General features: G+C 53.7%; 1 protein-coding gene across 2 annotated transcripts in view; it reads right to left on the bottom strand.

Annotated features, from left to right (window-relative positions):
* RAB7A (RAB7A, member RAS oncogene family) overlaps positions 1-23,719 on the bottom strand; it is a 45,909-nt gene that overhangs the window by 5,512 nt on the left and 16,678 nt on the right. For both annotated transcript variants that reach the window (XM_070463546.1, XM_020881162.2), the window contains exons 2-3: positions 5,194-5,254; positions 3,085-3,211 (exon numbers count right to left, since the gene is read on the bottom strand). In XM_070463546.1, coding sequence (XP_070319647.1) covers positions 3,085-3,211; positions 5,194-5,246 — 180 coding nt within the window. In that variant the 5' untranslated portion in view covers positions 5,247-5,254. The remainder of the gene's footprint in view (positions 1-3,084; positions 3,212-5,193; positions 5,255-23,719) is intronic.

The following is a 23,719-nucleotide window of genomic DNA, read 5'->3' as shown; positions in this document are numbered from 1 at the left end:
CCACACAGACGGCCTCCTGCACAAAACCGGGCCAATGTCTGCCCAGAGGCAGTGAGCCCACACGAGGACAACCTGGGCCACAGGGCCGTGCTGGGGGACTCCTGTCACACCAGCAAGCTGCAACCGCATCGCGGGCCTTCCGCTCCGGCCTGGAGTGCGCCTCTGAGCCTCTCTGCACTGGAGTAGAGGGAGGCGCGCCCTCCTCCTTGCAGCCAGGCACCCTGGGGCAGAGCAGCCCGCCCGGAGAACAAGCCGCAGCCGCCGGACCCATTGCAGCCTCGGGCAGCCTCGCCGCTGCGCTTCCCAGTCATTCTTGCTCCTCTGGCTGCTTTCAAGTTTGTCTCGAAAAGATGTCTCTTTCAATGTGGTTTTTCCAGTCTTCTTAATTTACCCCTCTTGGAATGGGGGCTTCCCTGATTTAGTGGACTGGTACCACACCTGCTGTGGAAACTTCCTATCAAGTACGCATCTCTGATCTACCTGCTCTTCCGAGGCAATGAACAGTCGGAGCTGCTCACCGAGTCCTGCTTCTACCTGCTCCCCTTCCCATCACTCTCCTTCTCTCAGCCCGCGTCTACTGTATCCCATCTGCTAACACTCTCTAATTTCTAATTCTGGGTTACCGGGTTTCACTCTCAGCAACCCTACTGACCCATGCCACCTGCTTAGCTGCTTCTCTGCACATACACGAGATGGCTTGATTTCTTTCAAAACAAAAACCACTCGAACTGCCAGGGAGGTTTCCACTGGTCCTTGCTGTGTTGCCTTCTCTGAATCATCTCTTTTCGGCACGCTGCTGGAGGCCCAGGGGAGGATTCCTCCAGGCCTGGAATGAGGATGCCTTTGTCTGGAGATGGTGTTTTCATTTACTTCCAGGCTTTTACACTGGCCGCAGAAGCCTGAGCGCAGCCTCTGTTCCAACCCGAGGACCACGTTTTCTTTCACACTCCTTCCAGACTCTGCTCGGTGCCCTGGGTTCTCGGCGGGTGCACCGACTTCAGGAAACAATTAAGATCTGAGCTTGTGGGGCTTCATCAGACTGGCCCCGAGCTGGGAGGGGCTGGGCCTCCCTTCTGCAAGCCCTCGTGGCTACGAGAACCACGGCTGTCTGTCTGCTCCAGGACACGGGGTTCTTCAGGCAACACCTGAGCCCAGGACCCAGATGCAGCCCCCGGCCGCGCCACAAAGCTGAGAGCTCACCTGTCTGCTTGCTGTTCCTGCGCCTGTACCCGTCTTCTCTCCCCAGGTGCTCTAAGGATTCTGGCATTCCAGTTTTCTTTGAGGTGATTTGCTCAGCTCAATGCTGAAGTTCACGGTTTCCCCCGCTGAGTGTAACCTGAGGTTTACCTGTGCAGTCTGTCTGCGTTTTCTAAGCCTCCCACATGCCCATCTCTCAGGTGCTGTCTTCCTCAGTCTCCAGCCCTTGTCCAGAAGCCTCCCATCTCCTCACTACTCCCTCAAGAGCTCATCTTCTGTCCGGAAGTTGTGCATCTCCCGACAGGGTGGGCTTACCTTTGTTTTCGCTAGGAGTGACAGAGGGTCATGTCAGATCCTGCAGACAAAGTTCTCTGTGCCCCGTGGAGCAGAGACATGCACAGCAAGACAGGGTGCACCCCCCAGGCCAGCATCACACCCCCCGGGGGCTGAGGCCTGGGGTCCTTTTCTACAGCCCTCCCAGGCCCCAGGAGCCCTGCGCGTCTGTGTGTCCAACGGGGCCTCAGTTCTGCAGCCCGCCCCGTGCAGGCCACGTCTGGTCCTGAAGACGGACAGAATGCCATCCCTGCTGTAAATCCACAAACCACCGCCGCAGGAGCCTGAGCTTATCAGCAGCTTCTGCTTCTCTCTCCTGTTATCTGGAAATCTCTTCTCTCAAGCTTGGCTTGCTCAAACTTTCGTTACACACAGACTGAGGTTTCACTGACCACAATGTCATGTTTGTTTCAGGTGTACCACCTTGTGGTTTTACACGTTTATGTCACAGAAGGGCCCCCACAATATCCAGTGGTTACAGTTCTGCCACCTGGACAGCACCCCACACCCCCCCCACCTGCTTACTGTGCAACCAGAGGCCCGCACCTCTGGACACCGGACCTGCCTGCCCACCCCCGCATACCGCTGTGTCTGACACGGTGCGGCGGCAGCCACATCGGCACCACCTGGAGCAGCGCGTGCCCCGGGAGCATGAGACGCAGCTCAAGGTGAACATGGGTAGACGCTCCCGCCGCAGCCCGTACCATCCAGACGTCTCAGCGAGCCAGGGCCACACGGCGTGGTCTCCCCAGGACAGCACTCAGGGCAGAGAACAGGGCACAACTGCTGTGGAGGCAGCGGCTTCCGAACACAAGAGCTGGGCTGAAAGCTGGTGATGTCAGGACGCCAGAAGCTGGGGCGCAGGGGCCTGGCCGGCAGAGCCCTGAGCGCGGGCGCGCGAGGCTGGTGGGAGCTTAGCTCCGCCCTGGGGGTCAAGCCCAGGCCCCTGTGCTGGACGTGCGGTCGGAGCCTCTGGGCCTCCAGGGAAGCCCCAGAACGTGGAGCCTCTTAAGGACCAAGTGAAGGAATCGTGTTTACCCCGAGTGTTGAAAGGGAAGCCCTGGAAATCAGATTAAACTGCTGCATGAAAAAGCCAGACTGCCTGAACAAAACTCAACTCAAAGGGCCACGGAGAGCACAGATGAGAAGCCAGGAAAATCACTATAATGGCTGCTCTAAGAACCTAGGAGAGACGCAAGGGTTCTTCAGCCTAAAGCACGAGGCAGGCGTGCTGATAGAGACGACTTAGACGCTTTGGAGACACAGACTGGAACCTGTAAGCTGCCAACTTTATAGCAAAAAAACTAGACCGAAACAACAACAAAACCCAGGAGGTCCAGTTCAGTTCTGACTTTGGGAAAAAAGGAAAACTGCTGGTGTGCCTTGCAGTACTGAGGACGCCCTCAGTGTCCCAGGCTGTATCCTGCAGGCCGCTGGAAGGGGACTGCCCATGAACATAACCGTGAGGCCTGACCAAAGGGAGGGCGGTGCCGGGGCAGAGGCCAGCACCCAGACCACACGGGCAGGCTGGGCCGGCGGAGGGGAGGCGCTCACCTGCATGGTCACTAGCCTGTCGTCCACCATCACCTCCTTCGTCAGGAAGTCTGCCCCTATTGTGGCTTTGTACTGGTTACTGAACTTCTTGTTCACATACTGGTTCATGAGTGAGGTCTTCCCAACTCTGAAATTGGAGAAAAAGCACGAGTGTCAGGCAGGCAGGACAGCACTGCACACTGCCTCTGGCGCGTGCAGTCTGGAAGGACTGTCTGTCCTGCAGAACAGGGGGGGGAGGCCTCTAGTTCACCAGGTGATGGACACGGACAGAGGCCAACAAACGCCCTCCTCCCAAAAGAAGCTCCAGCAGGAAGATCCCCCACGTGTTCCGAAGTCTCTCTGCCGTCCTGGGTCTCTCCATTTAGTGGTTGTTATTCAGTCCAAGAGAGGAATGATCAGAGGAAGCCACTGGCTCCCAGCACACATTCACACCAGCCAGCCAATCTGCTGCTGTTGGTTTAGTCACCAAGTCGTGTCTGACTCTTGCGACCCCATGGACTGTAGCCCGCCAGGCTCCTCTGTCCATGTCCATGAGATTCTCCAGGCAAGAACACTGGAGTGGGTTGCCATTTCCTTCTCCAGGGGATCTTCCTGACCCAGGAATCCAACCTGGGTCTCCTGCATTGCAGGCAGATTCTTCACTGACTGAGCTATGAGGGAAGCCCAAACCGAGTTTAAAATCTGAAGCAGAAAAAGCACCAATATTCCGCCAAATCGGAATCCACCAAAGCAGGCTTCCCAGAGGTGTTTCAGTAAGAGAACTCAGCAAGAGACCAGCTGAGTAACACCTTCCTTTCCACCAAGGAAAACACTTGCTTCACTGGCAGAGGACCTGGGAGGACAGCCCAGGGCAGTGTTCCCCACCCAGCCACCTGTGCCCGAACGTCCAGCGGAAGACGCCAGGAAGTCTGTCAGCAGGTGAGTCTGGGGAAGGGGCCCGAAAGCAGCACTTTCAGTGCTGACAGTGGGGCGGAGGGACTGGAGAGAGTGAACACGGGAGGAATGACAGGGAGAGCGGAGACGGACCGGGAGTGTGGATTCACGGATGCCGGCCAGCGCGGTCCTGCGGCTCAGGGCGGACCCTCACTTTTAAAACCAGGTGATTAAGGAAGCCAGCCAGGGTAGGAAAATCACTGCCTTTTTAAAAGAACTTTGGAACAGGAGGCACATTTGCATTTATTATATGATTTTCAAAAGTATGCAGCCTCTGGTCTAAGTTTTCAAGGGTCACTTTAGATGCCAAGTCCGAAAAGCTCCCCGTGCACCCCCTGGAATCTTCCCAGTGATCACAGAAGTAATCAGTTACTTGGTCACTGGAGACTCAGGCCCAGCCGGAGGCGGGTGCAGCCACGCCTCACTTTCAGGCGGTCTGCAGAAACTGCCTTCCGCTTGCGTTTTCTCTCTTGCAGACTGCACGTCTGCGGCAGCCCTCTGTCAAGCTCGTCGGCTGGCATCGCTTTGCCAATGACCTTTGCTCCCTTCATGTCTGTCACATTTTGACAATTCCCGCAGTAGTTATAACTTTTCCATCATTACTTTGTTGTGATCTGTGATCAGTGATCTCTGATGTTACTACTGCAAAAATATGACGTCTCACCGAAGGGTCAGCTGATGGTTAGCATTTTCTGGCAGTAAATGATTTTTAAATTACAGTATGTACAATGCTCTATAGACATACGGTTACTGCTCCCGTAAGTGATGACAGTACAGTGCAAACACGACTTTTCTATGCCCTGAGAAAGCGGAAGGTTCCCGTGGCTCACTGTGCCGCGACACTGACGCCGTGGAGGCGGCCTGTAAGCACCTGCAGGGTCTCGGGGCTCTGCCTGCGCTGCAGCGTGCCCCACTCCTGCAGCGTGGGCACGCGCACACGCAGCAAACCTACACAACTCTCCTCCCGCCTCTCAGCAGCTGGGAAACAGGAACCACGTGAAACTGCCACTCACTGAGTTCAGAGAGCCACCATGTTCTCCAAACTGGGGACCGAGGGCCCCACGGCCAGGGCCAGGCAGGCCCTGCCGTGCCCCCACGGCAGGGAGACCCGGCCCCACGGAGACCAGCACGAGAGCTCCACCAGGGTGTCAGCTCGAGTGCAGGAGGGACGCTTACCCAGAGTCTCCCAGGATGATCACCTTCAACAGCACTTTCTTCCTCGAGGTCATCCTTCAAGCTGGAAGAAAGGAGAAGGCACATGAGCAGGATGGAACTGCGAGGGGAGCCCCGCCCTTGGCACATGCACCGATGCGGCCTGGGAGCTCGGCGCCCAAGCCTTCCGGCTGGCGTCCCCTGCCACCTAGGGCCTGGACGGAGCGCCCAGCTCAGCACAAGACTCGGGCCAGGAGCACGCCAGGGAGCACCCAGGGGAGCCTGCAGGAGCACGCGGCCCGCCGCGACACTGAGGCAGCATGGGTGAGCCTCAGTGCTGCTCACGCAGGCCTCCTCGGGGGCGAGCCCTTCGTCCACCGTGAAGCACGACGCCTCTCCCCCTGACGCCGCCTGTCTTCAAAGCACGGACCCTACACACAGCTGGAGACGGCGGACCACCTCACGGCCGGCCGTCGGCACCCGCGGTCCTGCCCCTGCACTTCAACCACGCGGGCTCTGCAGTCCTTAAAAAATCCTCAAGGGCGTCCCTGGCGGTCCAGGGGTTAGGAATCCACCAGCCAATGTGGGGGACACGGTTTCCACCCCTGGCCCAGGAAGTTCCCATGTGCAGCGGAGCAACTGACCCTGAGCCGCCCGGGAGCCAGGGCCGCTGCGCCCAGAGCAGAGTTCCGCACCGAGGAGAGCCTCTGCGGCGACGGGGCACGGCTCAGCCAGAAACCCTCCTGAAGTGGACACGTGGCTCAGGGCTGCATGTATGAGGGTCACCTGGACTCGACATTTTAATGTTATTACACTGATCTTTCTTCTCCTTTGAATGGTTTCTGTCTAGACCGTTTCTTCTGTATCTCCAGTGCTCAGCAGACAGTTACCAAATATTGGCAAAAACAGTGTCTGATTTTGCAGCTCGAGACCATGTTTCCCCAGAAAGCCCTTCAGGAAGTTTTCCGAAGCCTGGACCACACAGCATGGAAGACGCCCCACTGGTGCTCAACCTCCTGCCTTACCCTGACCCCGGATCACTTTCCTTACGGGCACGGGCCTCGTGGTCCTCAGGAATGCCTCAGAGACTTTCAGGGGAAGAGCAGCGTCAGGAGGGCAGCAGTCCCGACCCTGGACTGGTGTCGGGGCCACACGTGAGGACCACGATGAGCTCCCCTCGGCGCCGATCCCGAGAGGGCCGGGGGCTGCCACCGCCTCCAGAGCACAAGTGTCCTCAGAAAGGACCCCACACCTTCCGGGGACCCCGAGCCCTGGCCCTCCTCAGGAGACACTGGACAGGCCGGGCGGAGATGACTGGGAACCAGCAGGGGCAGCGTCCGCCTCCCACCGTCAGCAGAGCGGGGACCTCAGGGGGCCTCGGGGCTTACGCAGGACCGAGCAGGGAGGGCGTGCACTCGACAGAGCCTGGTGTCCCTCCAGTCCGGGCAGACAAGAACGCTCCAGACGGGGCCTGATGAAGGCCACTTCTGGCTCTTCTTCAGCTGCCTGGCTTCCTGAAGGCTGAGGCTGACTGCCTGCCACAGGGCCATGACTCAGGAAGGGAACTCCTGGCCCCACACTCCCCAGCGCTGTGACCTCGGACACACCGGTCAACCTCTCTTCTGGGAGAAGGAAAACAGGCTCTTAGGTACGAGGAAGGGTGTCAGGCCTGGATGAGAACCCTCATTTCTGGGGGCTCCCCACGAGAGACACATCCAGCGCAAGAGCCACTGTGCCCCACGGAGCCCAAGGCTGCGGGCCCATCGGGTACGCCCAGCCCCTCCCCACCCATCAGATGCAATCGCCAAGTGGAGACACGGGACCATAAGCAAAGCGTCCCACAACAGAGGCGCTCGTGTGCCTTCAAAAGGGTTCCCAAAGGGTTCCAGGAAGTCAATGAAAGGTCAAGTCTCACGCAGGGGAAAGGTTTCTGTCCATCTTAACCCAAGATGTTTAAGAATGGGATTACTGAGATTAAGAATGGGATTAACTGTTTAAGACTAGGATTATTGAGTCAAAAGTATAGAAGCACTTTTATGACTTTTGCTAATTCACTTTCCTGAAGGATTTTCCGAATTTCACTGCAGCCACTGTCGCAGCAGTTAACAGATACAGGATCCAAGTGAGGAAAGTTTTACTGAGACAAACTCAGAATGAATGAGGAGATTCCTCCTACAGGAAGCCTTAATGTAAAGGTGAAAGTTCTTCCCTATTTAAATTATTCCAAGGATTTTGGGGGAATGTGATGAAGTCATTCTATCTTTCTTAGTAAAAAATGAACAAAAGTCCCTCCCAATCCTTTCAAAAAAGAGTAGTGACAGGGAACTGGCCTAACCATCTTGGAAAGTATGTTCTAGAAATACAGCATTAACATGATGGGCTGGAATTTCAGGGTTGCAGAACTCAGCAGTACAAGGCTGACCCCCACTCAGTGGAGAGAGCGGGGTCAACAGCCCTGCAGTCTTCCCAAACAGGGCAGAGGTGCGAAGGAGAACAACACACAAACCAACAGGTCTCTCCTGGAGGGGGGGTCACAAATGACTTCCTTTTCTTCATATTCGCTTACTGTCATCTTTCCAGGGGCAAACGACCTTCAAACTCAAAAAATTATTTCCATTTTGGAGGAAAACGTTCACTGTTGATTTTTCCAGTTGGTTCTGCTTGCAAGAGCATTCCTGACCTCCAGGACACGCACCCCCACGCAGCGCCTGTCAACAGGCGGGGGGGGGGGGGGGGGGTCGCGGCCAGGGCCGGCCCAGAGGACGCCACTGGCTTCACACTGGCAACCACTAAGAGCTACGTTTTTGTACATAATGTTCTCTGGGATCGAAGAGCGGGACACTTGTTTCTCGACAAGAGCGGAGGAAGAAACAAAACCAAGCGCCTGTAACACAGGTCTGCCGCGAGGAGCGGAGCCTCCGGAGCCCTCTCTGGCAGCACCTGCCTCGTTACCCTCGACCAGCACCATCTCCACGGACTGCTGGAGACACAGACCGCTCTGGAAAACCCTACAACCCGGGGCCTGATAACAGGCCCTGAGAGAACACCCAGCAGCCCAGGAATCTCTCCCAGAGTCTTTCTAGAAGAAGGGATACTCACGACACATGCCCTCCTTCTGTCCTCACACCCAGCATGATCAGTGCGCATCACTGTCCCACGTGCTGCAGGGATTCCTTCCCCAGGGACACTGTTTCTCCGGTGGGAAATCGAAAGCTAGACGCCCCCACACACACCTGGAGTCACCGCTCTCCTCATCTCTGAAGCTGAACAGCCAACTGGCCATAAAAGCAGAGCCAATAAAGAAGCCGCAAGCAGGCAGAACCATCAGGAAAACACCGTGACCCAGCCCAGACTCTGGGCTGGGCAAGGCCAGGGAGGACTGCCGGCGAAGGTGGGCGGGGGCCCTAGGACAAAGGGCCGGGAAGGGGAGGGGCAGGAAGCCGGGCCACCTCCACCTCTGCCGCCAACCGGAGGGCAGCCCTGCAACCAGGGCGCTGCCCCCGTGCTGGCCACGCGGGGGCGCACCCCACGCCGAGTCCCCGAGGTTTATGCAACTTGAATCTTGGGGTCCACTCATCATGCAGCCTGTGTGCTCCAAGCAAGCCTTCCGCTGTGATGGTGTCAGCTAACAGCCTGCTGGCCTGATGTCCCGTTTACAGCCAGCACCACCAGGGGAAACTTAGCAGGAAAGAGCTACCAGAAGGCTTCAAGAGGACACTGGGAGCGCCCGAGAAGACGCAGGAGACACGCCAGGGAGCAAGCAGCACACGGCCGAGCCGAGCGGGCGCCACCAGGGCAGCGACCTCAGCTGGGGAGTGAGACGCGCTCGACTCCAGGAGACGACTGAGCCTGGACTGGAAGGAGGGGAAGGGCGCCAGGATGTCCCAGGCAGGACGACCCGCTGACCGCCAACACTGCCCCCAACACGCCCCGTCTCCCCCGGTGCTCCTTCCAGGGTGTTCCTGCCACTCCACACTGCCCCCCAGGTGCCCTGCGCACAGGAGGACGGGGGACAGTCCCAGCGACGGACCTGAGAGTGCAGGTCCGGGGCGGCCCCGAGCACCTCCTCCTAGGCTTGGCCCGCAGCGACATGCCAGGGTCCCCACACAAGCACAAGGCCAGCACTCTCTGCGAGGAAGACTCCTAAGTCCCTGCCCACCACTCAGCAGGAAAGGCCTGGCTGGCATTCTCACCAGGGTACATTCTCTGGAGCTGCAACAGCATCAACTTACATCATGGGGGAGCTATCGTCGTGGGGCGCGGCCTCTGTAGTGTGGGGCGGGGCCTCTGTAGTGTGGGGCGGGGCCTCTGTAGTGTGGGACGCGGCCTCTCGGGTGTGGGGCGGGGCCTCGAGCTGCAGCGCACAGACTCTTCTAGCAGTGGAGTAGGTTCAGTTGTTGCACCACGTGGCATCTCAGTTGCCCGACCAGAAATTGAACCTGCACCCCCTGCCCTGAAAGGCGGATTCTTAGCCACTGGACCACTGGGTAAGTCCCTATGAGGGCTTTTCTAACTGTGAAAAACGTACCTAGTCAACCAGTATTCCTAGTATTGTTACTTCACCTTCCAAATCTCACCACCCCAGCCTCTCACACGAACTCGCTGACCTCTGTGACACTCGCATGGTAACTCACACACGTGTGTCTGAGGTCCTAGTTAAACATCTAAGACAACTCACAGCTTCGTTTACGTGCATCCCGCAGTCCGTCACACTGCGCCCACTGGGACTGCGTCAACCAGCAAACGCTGCGGCGGAGCAGTCACTGGAGGAAGACGCGTGCCCGCGCCAGAGGAGATAAAGCAGAGCTGGAGAGTGGGCGCGCAGTGACCGCCCACTCGGGTTCTCACCTCCGTGTCTACTGTTCGGCGCTAACAGTTCAGGCCCGTGCGCCCGAGAAGCATGGCTCCCCGCTCTCGAGATCCTAACCCAGCTGATCAGACGACCTCAGACTAAGGCCTATGTCCTGACACCCTCCCTCCATGCCTCACACTTAACCACGCGCACTCATGAGTCCCTGTCCCTTTCAGGAACACTGGTCGCTAGCTGCGACCTAGGGGAGTAAGCACACCCACTTTGGCTCAGACACCTGCTGAGGGTCCAGTAAAGTGTCAGTTACTGGGTTGGACGTTGGGGTTGACCTATTCCCTGGTATCCAGTGGTTAAGACTTCATGCTTTCAATGCAGGGGGTCCAGGTTCTGGTCAGGAAACACCTGGTACAGTCATATAAACAAGAAGGCCACCATGACTGCTTGTAAGCTGAACAAAGAGTTCTGTTTTGTAGCTTTTGGGTGGTCAACTGGGAGCTCCAGTGGCCAGATGCAGCTGGCTATTTCACACCTCTTCACTGGACAAGGGCTTTGGTGTGACTCCATACACGGGGAGGCCACGTGCAGAATGAGTCCAAGCACCCAACACCATAATGGGCCCTCAGGGGTCACTTTACGCCACCCTGTGCTGGGAGAGACACCTGGGGCACCCACACCCCGCCGGGCTCCCGCATGCACACCCAGAGACCACGAACTACCTCCCGCGCAGGGAACTGTTCTCAGCCTGCAGCAGGATGAGACACACCCACACCCGCCAGCACCGGTCTCAACACCTTCCCTCAACTCCTGCCCACGCAGCCTGCCTCTGGATCCTCAGCGTCCCGGCTGCCACCCTCTGCCTGGATCAGACTCACTGTGCCTCTCACAACACCTGCCTCGTTGTACGCGCATCATCCGTCAGTGAAACATGGTGATGCCGTAAGAACGCGGAGAATCTCACAAACGTCTGAGAGCTCCCTCAGCATGGAAGTCCTTGACTGCACAGGGGCGCCAGCAGCCTCAGCAGTCATCCCAAACATCCCGAAGTATACGCCGCTGGGCCAAGCTTCACGACCGTGCCAACCCTCCGCTGGTCCAGGCCACGCATTCCCCGTGCGGGCGTTACTAGCCATGCTCTGTGGCCCTCCCGAAGCCAAGCATAACGACAGAGTACATCCATGGTATTGAAATTTCACTGGGGCAAAAAAAAAAAATCACTGGGGCAGGGGAGACAGTGGGGGGGGGGGGGTTGGATCTGCAAAGGCCTGAGGGGCAGAAGGAAGATGTGATCATGACAGTGGTGGGAGATGGCTGGTCTAAACTGGGCAGTCCCCTACAGCAGCCAGCAGCCACTTCAATGAAAGCACGTCCAGCTGCCCAGCTGCACCCGCCGCAGGCCGCGCCCACCCCGCCAGCCGTGTGCACAGAGACTTGCATCCCCGCACCTGCAGAGTTCTGCGGTGTCTGTGCTGTGCCGCTCTCAGCAGCCCTGGAGGGTCCTACCAGCACTGTCGGTGGTCCTCAGACGGCTCCCACCTCAGTGGATGGCCGTTCCTTACCACCCAGCCCATCTTCTTTCCCTCTTGAAATCACAGTAAATACTAGCTCTTCAAACAGCAACTTCAGGCACCAGTGCACACGTGGGCTTTTCATCAGAATACCTCAGGAGTATACTGGCTGCATCCTAACCACTTCAAAGTACTTAGAGCCACTGGTCCTAGCTGACCAGGAGCGTCCACACAGTCCCCCAGGCCCTCTGTACCCCGAGGCCTGTCTGAAAGCCACAGCACTGTGGACGACACCTGGAGCATGAAGGACCAGACAGACCGCACTGATCCGGAGCAGGCGGCCTGCAGAAGGTCAGACTAGGAAACATCACCCAGCTCTCAGAACCTCCCGGGACCAGGCGTGGACATCCGCTCCTGACAGTGCTGAGCGTCCCAGCAGATCCTCTGCCTGCACATGTCTGTGCAAGGCGGTCACATGGACTTTTTTCTCAAGGACTCTTGCAGGAACCATGGTGACTGAGATGTGCCACAAGGCTAGAATGACTTCTGAACAACTCCTTCCTAACCACTTCCGAGTCAAGACGCCGAAATTAAAAAAAAAAAATCCAGTCAGCTAAGTGACAGTCTGTCTCCACACTTGGCAATTTTTAAGGCTCCACATCACACAGAGCACAGAATGCAGCATATCACACGTGTGGTCAGGTTAGATGCTGACAAGTTAATGCCACCAGCCATGGATCTATGACCCGGAGTTCAGACAGGGAGGCCCAGGTCACGCGGTACACCACCACCACCAGGACAGCAGTCAGAGAGGCAGGGCACGTTTCATCGGCGAAAAGGAAGGGTGGGAACCGGGAAAGACCGACCCCAGCAGCACCCACAGAGGGGCGGCGAGCCAGCGGAGAGCTTCCCTCGGCCGGCAGCGTCCTCCCCGACCAAGGCCCAGCCCCGTCGGGGCTCCGCCTCCTCCCAGCGCGCCTGCTGTCCTCCAGCCCACAGGCCCCGACAGGGCTCGCCCTGCCGGAGGCGCCCCCTCCTCAGTGCAGGCTCTCGGTGGCCGCGGGGCCCCTGGACGGGCATCCAAGGGCCCTTCCGTTCTGAAGATGCTCCAGCTCAGCACTGGCTTGTCTCTCCCACACCGTGAACCTCAGTCCCCCGCGCCTACTATCAGGCCACCGATCCCACCACTGCTTCAGGGAACAAGATCACAGGACCACACACCTGTGGTACACAGCGTTTACTGCTTTGGCATGAAGTGGGGCGCTACCCCCAGGGAAAAACAAGTTAGAGCGGCAGCTCTCGCCCAACGTTTGCGGTCCCAGTCTCCGAACCTCGAGCACTGCCTGCTTCCAAGTCAGACGCCAGCAATACAGGAGCACCAGGAGCCCCACGCTTTGTCCCAGGGCCACCGTCCTCAGAACAGACCCCTGGAGCAAAGATCACATTTCATATCAAGTCATCAAACTACATTAAACCAAATATGTAACCAGTGGGGCTTTAATTCACAAAGCCTCCTCACCAAAACATTTTTAAACAAGTGTTCAAAAATTTCAGTATTAAATGGAAAAGTAGCCTGATTTAGCATTATGAACTCATATTCTGTACGGAGACTTACAGGTAAAAGGGCGTGGGATGCCTCCTGCGGGGAACGGTGCACGACTCGGAGTCCAGAGTCCAGAGCACCCTGGGGCCCTCACTCCAGGCCTTCACTGTCCCTGACCAGTTGAACGTGTAGACATGATGGCAGAACAAGTGATTCTTAGACACACAAATGGATTCTATCAGGACAAGCTTCTGGCGCGGAAACTGACCAGCTGCAGGTTCCTTACAACACTGTTGACCTCCATGTATATCTGCTCTTTGTTCATTTCGTAAGTGACAGTCATGATAATATCTTTTCTTGAAAATTGTCTTTTAGCAATACCCATCACCTAGGGACTTCCCTGATGGTCCAGTGGTTAAGACTCCAAGCTTCCACTGCAGGGGGCACAGGTTCAATCCCTGGTCAGGGAACTAAGATCTCCCACAAGCCACATGATCAAAAACAAACAACAAAAAGACCCCCAATATCCACTCCAAACAAGGCTACTCTGATGCCTGTCTCTGAAGAGTAAGTCTATTAAAGTACTAATTGTGGTTGTTCTTTTTCAATTTGGAACCAGACGTTGTTCCATGTCCGGTTCTAACAGTTGCTTCTTGACCCACATACAGGAGTCTCAGGAGACAGGTAAGGTGGTCTGGTATTCCATCTCTTGAAGAATTTTCCACAATTTGTTGTGATCGGCACAGTCAAAGGCTTTACCGTAGGCTTTCTCTATGATCCAACGGATTTTCACAACTTGATCTCTGGTTCCTCTGCCTTTTCTAAACCCAGCTTAAGTTCCTGGCTCACCTCCTGCTGAAACCTAGCTTGAAGGATTTTGAGCATTACCTTGCTAGCATGTGAAATGAGTGCAATTGTGCAATAGTTTGAACATTCTTCGGCACTTTCTTTGGGACTGAAATGAAAACTGACATTTTCCAGTTCTAAGGCCACTGCTGAGTTTTCCAAATGTGCAACACTTCTATATTGAGTGGAACACTTCAACAGCATCATCTTTGAGGATTTTAAAGAGTTCAGCTGGAATTCCATCACCTCCACTAGTGTTGTTGGTAGTGATGCTAAGGCCCACTTCACTTCACACTCCAGGTGTCTGGCTCTAGGTGAGTGACCACACCACTGCAGTTACCCCGTAGAGTTACTGCTGTGTATTCCTGCCACCTCTTCTTCATCTCTTCTGCTTCTGTTAGGTCCACACCATTTCTGTCCTCTATTGTGCTGTTCTCCCATGGAAAGTTCCCGTGATAGCTCCAGTCTTCTTGAAGAAGTATCTAGTCTTTCCTGCTCTGCTGTTTTCCTCTACTTCTTTGCACTGTTCACTGAAGAAGGCTCTCCTTGCTATTGTCTGGAACTCTGCATTCAGTTGAGTACGGACCAGTTAGGATTCTCCAGAGAAACAGAACCATGGATCCAAGGATGAAGGGACAGAATCTAATGCTTCTGTTGGCCATCATATAAAAGCCTATGTTTTACCATTAAAGTGAGATTTCAAATGTGCTGTTAAAAATAAACTTCACATACATGAGATTCACGTTTCTGTAACGATGTATAAGATCATGGAATACGCACATGAGATGTAGCATTTAGACTGGTGAGGAAGTTCTCACAAGATTACAGAGGCTGAGATGCCCCCCGATCGGCAATCTGAAGGCTTGGAAACCAGGCAACATGGTGTTAGATCCTGGCTGAGTGGGGAGCTGGGAGAACCCTCGCCCTCGGCAAGGCCCCCAGGCCTGGGCGAGAGCAGTGTGCCCTGCTCAGCCCACACGCCCAGCTGCGCCCCTCGCCCAGAAACACAGCACGGACACCCTGGGAGCATGCTTTAGGCCAACCCCTGGGGGCCCCTGCCGGCCCGGCGGACACACAGCATTCACCAGCACACCAGGCAGGTGTGAGAGCCCCGCAGACTGCAGGGCTCAGCGAGGGCTCAGCTCCTCTGGCTGATGAGGAAGTCCCAAGCGTCCAAACACCCTGCCTCCACTACAAAGGTTACTATCCGAAGGTTATTACTCAAGTGCAGCTTTACAGGGATTCAAAGGCAGTGCATGCAAGATGTGGCAACACACAGATCCACCTGCCTCCCAAGATCACTGACGGCCAGCTTGCTTCAGTAGCATTCAGGAAAATCACTGCTGAACACTCACTCAGGGTGGACACACGCCAGCAGCCCACTAACAAGGAGAGAAGAGCTGACCGTCCCGTTGCCAGGTCAGGTGCACGCAGCCCTGTGAGGCGCACGCCGCGTGCAGACCACGGTCCTCCTCCTCAGCGGGACAGCCGCCCCAGAGCAGAGCGCGCAGCTTCCCGGCCGGCGCAGTGACCACCCGGGAGGTGCCCATGATGCCACATCTCGAGCTGAGACGCCGTCGGGCTCTTGGGAGGAAGCCCGCATCTGGGGCGAAGACTCGCGCCTCAGTGTGAGCACCTGCAAGAGCCTCACCCGTGAGCAGCCACTGTGACTGCTCCCAGGGCCTTCCCGTCTGGGCGAGCAGAGACCCCGCGCGGTCACGCATGCAGCGGCCCTCCACGCCTGCCCCGGCCCGACTTCTCTCTCAGCACTGGCCTTCTGCAAACAGCTCTCGGGCACCGGGTCCTTTCCTGCCTGGATTCTCTCACTCGGCCTGCTTTCAAGGACTGTCCAGGTCGCGGCCCACGCTGGAACTCCACTCCTTCACATGGTGAGTAACACACCCGTATCCAGATACTGTGCTTCGCTTATCTGTTCACCGACACGCAGTCTTTCCACCCGATGACTGCTGTGAATAATTCTGCCATAAACCACGGTGTACGACTATCTGCTGGAGATCCTGATTTCAAATCTGGTGGGTAGACGCACCTAAGTGCCAGGACACACAGGAATTTTCTGTAATCTGTGCAGTGCTCTCCACAACTCCAGCATTCTACATTCCTACCGGCAATATGTAAGGCTCCCAATTTCCCTAATTCTCAGCAACACGTATTTATTTTAAAAATAAAGAGCCAGACTTCCGTGGTGACTCAGTGGTAAAAAATCCACCTGCCAATGCAAGAGACACAGGTCTGACCCCTGGTCCAGGGAGATCCCACGTGCTCTGGAGCAAGCACGCCCATGGCTCCACAACTCCTGAGCCTGTGCTTTAGAGCGGGCAGGCCGCCCCTGCAGCTCAGAGCCCAGAGCCCGCGCCCCGCGACGAGGGGCCACTGAAGGAAGCCCGCACGTGGCGACTAGAGAGCCCCTGCTCGACACAGCCAGAGGCAGCCTGAGCAGCAACGAAGACCCAGCACAGCAAGCAAGCAAGCAAGAAAACTTCAGGTGGGGGAGAAAAGAGCCACCATAATCCAAGTGAAGCATTTATCACCGTTCTGAATTTCCCTAATAACTAGTGGTGCTCTGTGTTTATTTTTTGTGTGGATCAGCCATTTCCACATCTTTTTTGGAGAAATGTCTACTCTGATTCTGAACCATCTATAATCAAGTTGCTTGTTTGCTGTTGAGTTGTTCAAACTTTAAATACGATGTACAATTTATAAGCCTTATCAGATGTACAATTTGTAAGTACCTTCCGCATTCTGTAGGTTGTCTTTTTACTCCCCTAACACTGTGCTTGGAAACACAAAAGCTTTAATTCTGATTAAGCCAAATTCATCTATTTCTCCTGTTGCTGCAGGCGCCCGTGCTATCACAGCCACTGCATCAGCGCCGAATCCAACACCAGGAATCTCAGCCTGTTTACTGCTGAGAGTTTCACAGCTGTCTTTTTTTTTTTGCAGCCCTGAGCAGCATGTGGGATCTTGGTTCCCTGACCAGGGATCAAATCCTCATTTCCCGCAGTGGAAGTGTGGACTCTTACAAGCACTGGACCACCAAGGAAGTCCCTCACTTCTTTACTTTTACCTCTTAAGACTGAGATCTTTGAGACTGAAATATAAGACACAACGCCATAAAACTCCTAGGAGTGAATGCAGACAGAACATTCTCTGACGGAAGTCATTCCAATGCTTTCTTAACTTAGGTCAGTCTCCCACAGCAATAGAAATAAAAGCAAAAATAAACAAATGGGATTTAATCAAACTTACAAGCTTTTGCACAGAAAAGGAAACCACAAAACAAAGGGAAAAATCTACAGAATGGGAGAAAATATTTGCAAATGATATGACTGACAAGGGTCTAACTTCCAAAATATACAAACAGCTCGCACAACTCAATAACAACAGCAAAACACAACGAATAGCCACAGAGCCGCGAAGTCCACAAACGTAACCAGAGCGCGCTTGGCAATGAAAAGGCCCGGCGTGACAAAATGAACAGTCCCCATGCCACAAACAGGATCTGACACAGCCAAATAAACTTAAAAAGGGGGGGGGGGGAGACCTAAATAGACATTTCTCCAAAGAAATACAGGTAGCCAACAGACACATGAAAATATGCTCAATATCGTTAATTATTAAAGAAATGCAAATCAAAACTACAATGAGGTACCACCTCACACTGGTCAGAATGGCCATCATTAAAAAGTCTACAAATAATAAATGCTGGAGAGGGTGTGGAGAAAAGGGGAAGCCCTCCTACACTCTTATGCAGCCCAAGGTTCAGAGCAGCACCACTCACAACAGTCAGGGCCTGGGAACAACTCAGGTGCCCAGTGGCGGATGAATGGACGGGGCGGCTGCGGCACACACAGACACCAGCGCGTGACACAGGCGTGCAGAAGAGCGACACCGTGCGCGGCAACAGGGGTGCAACCAGAGGTTACACGGCAAGTGAGACATGCCGGGGGGACACCCCCCGGACCCCTACACGTGAGACCTGAGCCACCACAGAGAGGCCTGTTTATGGAGGAGACTCACGACAGAGCCAGCAGCGGTTTCTCCGCGGCTGCCAAGAGGAAGGGAGGCGCGGAGGGGCTGGACTGGGAGGCCAGAATGAGTGGGGCAAGCTGTTACACGCAGGACGGACAGCAGCGAGGTCCAACGGTACAGCGCAGGGAACCACACACTCAGCATCCTACGATAAACCACAATGGAAAAGAATACGAAAAAGAATATGACGTACAGCTGAGCCACATGCTCTACAGGAGAAGTCAAAGCAACATGGTAAATCAACTATTCTTCAATAAAAAGAAGCTTCGGGTCTCTGATTTAATTTTGTGTGTGACAAGTCCAAATCCATCCTTCTGCAGGCAGACATTCTCCCGGCACCATCATCAGCCACAGAAGGCAATGTTTTCACCACAGAACGCACTTGGCATCTTTGCCAAAGGTCAATTCACCTTGAAAGTGAAGATTAGTGTCTGGGCTTTCTAGTCTGTTCTGCTGGTTTACACGTGTGTCCTATTTCAGTATCACACTGTTCTAATTACCACAGAGTTTTGCAGTTTCAAAATCTGGACGTGGGAGACCTCCAACTTTTGAGCTTTCAAAATTATTTTGACTATTTGTCCCATGGCTTTCAGGACAGGTTTTTCTATTTCTGCAAAAAAAAAAAAAAAGTCACTGGGAATTTTGACAAGTATTGCACTGAATCTGTAGATGGTTTCCCAACAATGTTAACTTTCCTAATCCATAAATGAGATGTCTTTCCACTTACTTACATCTTTAACTTCTCTCAGCAACATTTATAGTCTTTCATTTAGAAGTCTTTTTCATTTACCAAGTTAAAATTTATTCCAAAGTATTTTATTTCCTTTGATGCTGTTGTACATGGAACTGTTTCCTTAATTTCTTTTTCAGATGGTATCTTGAAATTTGTAAATTAGCTCATTAGCTCTAAGAGGTTTTAGCTTTTTAATTTCAGGGTATGAACTCTGTAAGGTACTCCACAAATAAGATCATGTAACTCTTTCCTGTCCAGTTTGGATGTCTTTTCTTTTTCTTGCTGAATTGCTCTGGCTGGAACTTCCAGTAGGGTTTTGTAGAGAAGTGGTAAAGTGGGCATCCGTGCCGTGTTCCTGATCTTAGAAGACAAAGTTTGTCCTTCACCACTGTACATGATGTTCACTGTGGGTTTGCCATATATGACTTTTACTATGTTGAAATAATTTCCTCCTATTCCCAATATTTCCACTGCTTTCATCCTGAAAGGGTGCTGTCTTCTGCATCAGCTGAGATGATGGTTTTCCCCTTTCATTACGTTAACGTGGTGTGTTAACGATCGCTCTTTGGTTGTGGAACCAACCTAGCATTCCAAGGAATAAATCCAAGCAAGGAATAAATCCCACTTGGTCATGGCACATAAACCCTTTTAACAGACTGCCGAATTAAATTTTACAGGTATTTTGTTAAGGACGTTTGCACCATTGCTCTAAGACATACTGACTGACAGTTTCCTTTTCCTGCAGTGTTTGCTGACCTTAGTAGGAGAGCAATGCTGGCCTCCCCGGTGGCTCCGATGCTGAAGAATCCCCTGGAGAAGGCAATGGCTGCCCACGCCAGCACCCTTGCCTGGGAAACCCGGTCAACGGGGAGTCTGAGGCGCAGCAGTCCATGGGGTCACAAGGGGCTGGACACACTGCGTCACTAACACTTCACTTTCAATACTGGCCTCACAGAATGAGCTAAGAGATGTTTTCCCCTCGAAGTTACAGTTTGGGACGGAAAGGTACGCAGGGTTATTTACAACAGATCACCAACAAGGCCCCAGCATACAGCACAGGGCACTCTGCTCAATGTGATGCGGCAGCCTGGGGGGGGGGGGGGGATTTGGGGGAGAATGGATACATGTACATGTATGGCTGAGTCCCTTCACTGTTCACCTGAAACCATCTCAACTTTGCTAACAGGCCATGTCTCAACACAAAATAAAAAAAGAAAAAGCAGCAACGTTCTCCCCTCTTCAGTATCTGGGAAGAATTTGAGAGCTGGTCTTAGTTCTTTAACTGTTAGAATTCTCCAGTGAAGCCATTAGATCCAGGAAGATTCCTCTGTTAGGAAGCTTTTGGTAACTGATTCCACCTCCTAGCTTGACAACAGTACGATTCCTTTTTTCTGTTTAGTTCGGCAGTTTGTGTATTTCTAGGGATCTGTTTCATCCAGGCTATGCAATTCATTCTCGTACAAGTGTTCCTAGAACTCTCTTAGAATCCTTTTTATTCATAAAAACGGGTAGTTATATCTCCACTTTCTTTTCTGATTTTAGTGATCTGAGCCTTTAAAAAATTCGCAGTTAATCTGAAGGGTTTTCTGCTCTAACCTGGATTATTTCCTTCCCTTTTAAGCTCTGGGTTTAAAGTGCTGTCCTTTTTCTAGACCCTTGGGAAGTGAAGTTAGGCTGGTGATTGCCGATCTGTTTCGATGCTGGCACTGGTGGCGATGGCACCCCCTCAGTGCTTCGCGGGGTCCTCTATGTCCTCCTGGGCTGTCTGCAGGGCCACTGTTCCCAGACCAGGGACTGAGCCTAGGCCTCCAGCACCGAAAGTGCTGCGTCCTAACTGCTGCCAGTGAGTTCTCCATCCCTAGACGTTGTAAGATTTCTCTTGTGACTTCTTCTTTGGCCCATTCCTTCTGTAAGAATGTGCTGTTTACCATCTATGGTGTCTGTGGGTTTTCTAGTCTTCCTCTCGTTACTGACTTCTAACTTTACCTCACTGTGGTCCGGGAGGTAGTCTGGGGACTCCCCTGGCGGTCCAGCGGTTAAGACCTTGCTTTCCAGCGCAGGGGGTGCAGGTTCCACCCCGGCTGGGGAGCGCAGACCCCACATGCCTCAAGGCCAAAAACTCAAACCAGAAAACAGAAACAATAACTGGAACAAATTCAATAAAGACTTCAAAAATGGTCGACATCACAAGAAGAAAGAAAGGTACTTTGTATGATAACCTACTTTTTCAAACCTTCTGAGACTTCCTATGGTTCAACATGTATTCTAACACGGAGAACGACCGTGTCCGTCGAGAAGAATGTGTGTTCTGGTGGCGGGGGGTAGAGACCCGTGCCTGGGGGATGCGGTCCGTTTACTGTGTCACTCACGTCCTCCACTCTCCCGTACCTGCTGTCTGGGTTCATCCATCGTCAGCGTTACTGTCAAGCTTCTCCACCTTCAGCTCTGTTCATTTCTGCCTCACGTATTTTGATGGCTGTGGAGTGGTGTGTGCCTGTTTATCACTGCCTAACCTTCTTGCTGTACCGAATCTCCCACTAATATGCTCTGTCTTGTAAGCTTTTCTTTTTGACTTAAAGTGTACTCCACCTCAGATGAGTACAGTCGCCCTCTCTTTTGGTTACTATTTGCATGAGTCCTTTCCACATCCTTTCACACTGAACATTTTTCTGTCTTTGGCTCCAAAGTAAGTCTGCTGTGGAGAGCAAGTAAATGGTTCGTGTTTCTCTGTCTAAACTGCCAATCTGTGTTTTGACTGACAAGTTTAACGCGTTCACAGTCCCAGTCCTTTTCCTGCTTGTTTTTCATATGCCTTATTGCTTCTGTGTCCCCCATTCCCTGCATGGCCATCTTCTTTTGTTATTAATTGATTCTTTATAGCAAAACATTTTCAATTCCCTTCTCATTTCCTTTTGAGTATATCCCATAGCTAGCTTTTTCCTTGTGGTCATGGAACTACATTTAACATCCTAAAGCTGCAGCAGTTTAACAGGCCAATTTATACCAGCTTAACTTCAGTAACATACCAAACTGTTCCCATGCAACTCAGACCCCATGCCCTCTCATTCACAGATGTCACAAAATCACATCTTTATGTATTGCGTCCTCCCAAAAGATGAACAACTCAGTTTTTTAAGTATGTTAGTCCCTGAAATCGAGTGGAAACAAAAAGGTGAGTTGCAACAGCACCAGCTTTTCTAATCGTCTGTGTGTCTCCTTCCACCAAATCTTTACTTCTTCACGGGGCTCGGGTCGCCGCCCCGCAGCCTCCAGCCTGAGGGGAGCCCCTCGCCGCAGGCAGGCCTGTGTGTCTCCTCCCAGCAGACGCTCACTTCTTCACGGGGCTCGGGTCGCCGCCCCGCAGCCTCCAGCCTGAGGGGAGCCCCTCGCCGCAGGCAGGCCTGTGTGTCTCCTCCCAGCAGACGCTCACTTCTTCACGGGGCTCGGGTCGCCGCCCCGCAGCCTCCAGCCTGAGGGGAGCCCCTCGCCGCAGGCAGGCCTGTGTGTCTCCTCCCAGCAGACGCTCACTTCTTCACGGGGCTCGGGTCGCCGCCCCGCAGCCTCCAGCGTGAGGGGAGCCCCTCGCCGCAGGCTCGCTCAGCTCTGGCTTCCCTGGAAAGCTCTCAATGTCGCTCTCAGTTTCGAAGGACAGTTTTGCCAGTTACAGATTTCTTGGTTGACAGTTTTCCCCCCTCTATATTTTGAACACAGCAACACAGCCTCCAAGGTTTCTGATGAGAAATTTACCAATAATCTTTGATTTTCAGCTCATTGTTTTTGTCGAAATACTTTTCATTTTGTTAGTAACATCAGAACTGTTAGTTAGCACAAGGAGTGTATCTCAGACCCTGCGGATTTGGTCCTGACCGCCGCAGAGCAGTGAGGCCACATTGAATTGAGTCACATGGGCTCTCTGGTGCATGTGAGGTGCGTTCACTACACTGGCATCTATTAAATGGGCAACAGTGCTGTGTCTGAGAAAATGTACGTGCCTTTATTTCAGAATACTTACTACTAAAATTACCAGGCATCCCCTGACCCTTCAGGGAGTTGTAATCTTTCTGCAACAGTAACATCAAAGATCACTGATCACAGATCACCATAACAAATACAGTAATAAAGTTTGAAATTATTTTGAGAATTACCAAAATGTTAAGAGACCTGACCTGAGCAACTGCTGTGGGAAGAAAATGGTACTGACAGACTCGCCTGATACAGGATTGCCACAAATCCACAATCTGTAAAAACGCACTACTTGCTAAGTGCCGTAAAGCAAGTGTGTTAGAACGAGGTAGGTAGGGAGCACTGTCAGCAGTCACTCACAGTAAGCAGAGTCAGCAGGTGACCCCGGTACCGGGCCTCGCTGAGGCCTCCCTGCTGACAAGAGGCCCCTGTGGGCTCTTCCAAGCTCCTCAAGGTCACCGGCCCATGCAGCCTCACCAGGTGGCGCTGGGCGTGCTGAGTGCCAGGGTCATGAGGGGAAGGCGCAGAGCTCCTCCGCCTCCAGGCACTTTCCCATGAAGGCCACGCATGAGGGTGTGGGGGCTTTAAACATTAGTTATTTATTTTGGCACATGGGTCGAGCTGCCCTGTGGCATGTGGGATTTTCCCGGATGGGGGATCAAACCCAAGTCTCCTCACTAGCAGGCAGATTCTTCACCACTGAGCCACCAGGGAAGCTCCACTTTACTCTTTTGACTGAAGTGCAGCTGACTCACCACGTTGCTCGCCTCTGCCGCACCTTCTGACACTCTTCTCCACTGCGGCCACCGCAGGATACTGAATGCAGTTTTCCGCGCGGTGCAGAGGCCTGTCATTTACCCACTCTGGACAACACTCTGTGTCTGCTCTCCCAACGCCCACAGCCCCCTTCCCCTCCGGCAACCACACATCTGTGGGTCTGCTTCTGTCTGTGGTTTCTTTTGTTTTGCTCTGACGACACCATCTCCTCTGTCCTGTGAGCCTTGGGCCTGAGCGGGGTCACGGCTCCCTCCGGTTGCCCTCATCAGGCCAAGCTGGACCAGGAGAGCTTCATCCACGTACACGCAGGCTCTCTTCAGGCG

The sequence above is a fragment of the Odocoileus virginianus genome, unplaced genomic scaffold, assembly GCF_023699985.2.
Source record: "Odocoileus virginianus isolate 20LAN1187 ecotype Illinois unplaced genomic scaffold, Ovbor_1.2 Unplaced_Contig_3, whole genome shotgun sequence".
NCBI lineage: Eukaryota > Metazoa > Chordata > Mammalia > Artiodactyla > Cervidae > Odocoileus > Odocoileus virginianus.
This window is presented reverse-complemented; position numbering and strand designations above follow the sequence as displayed.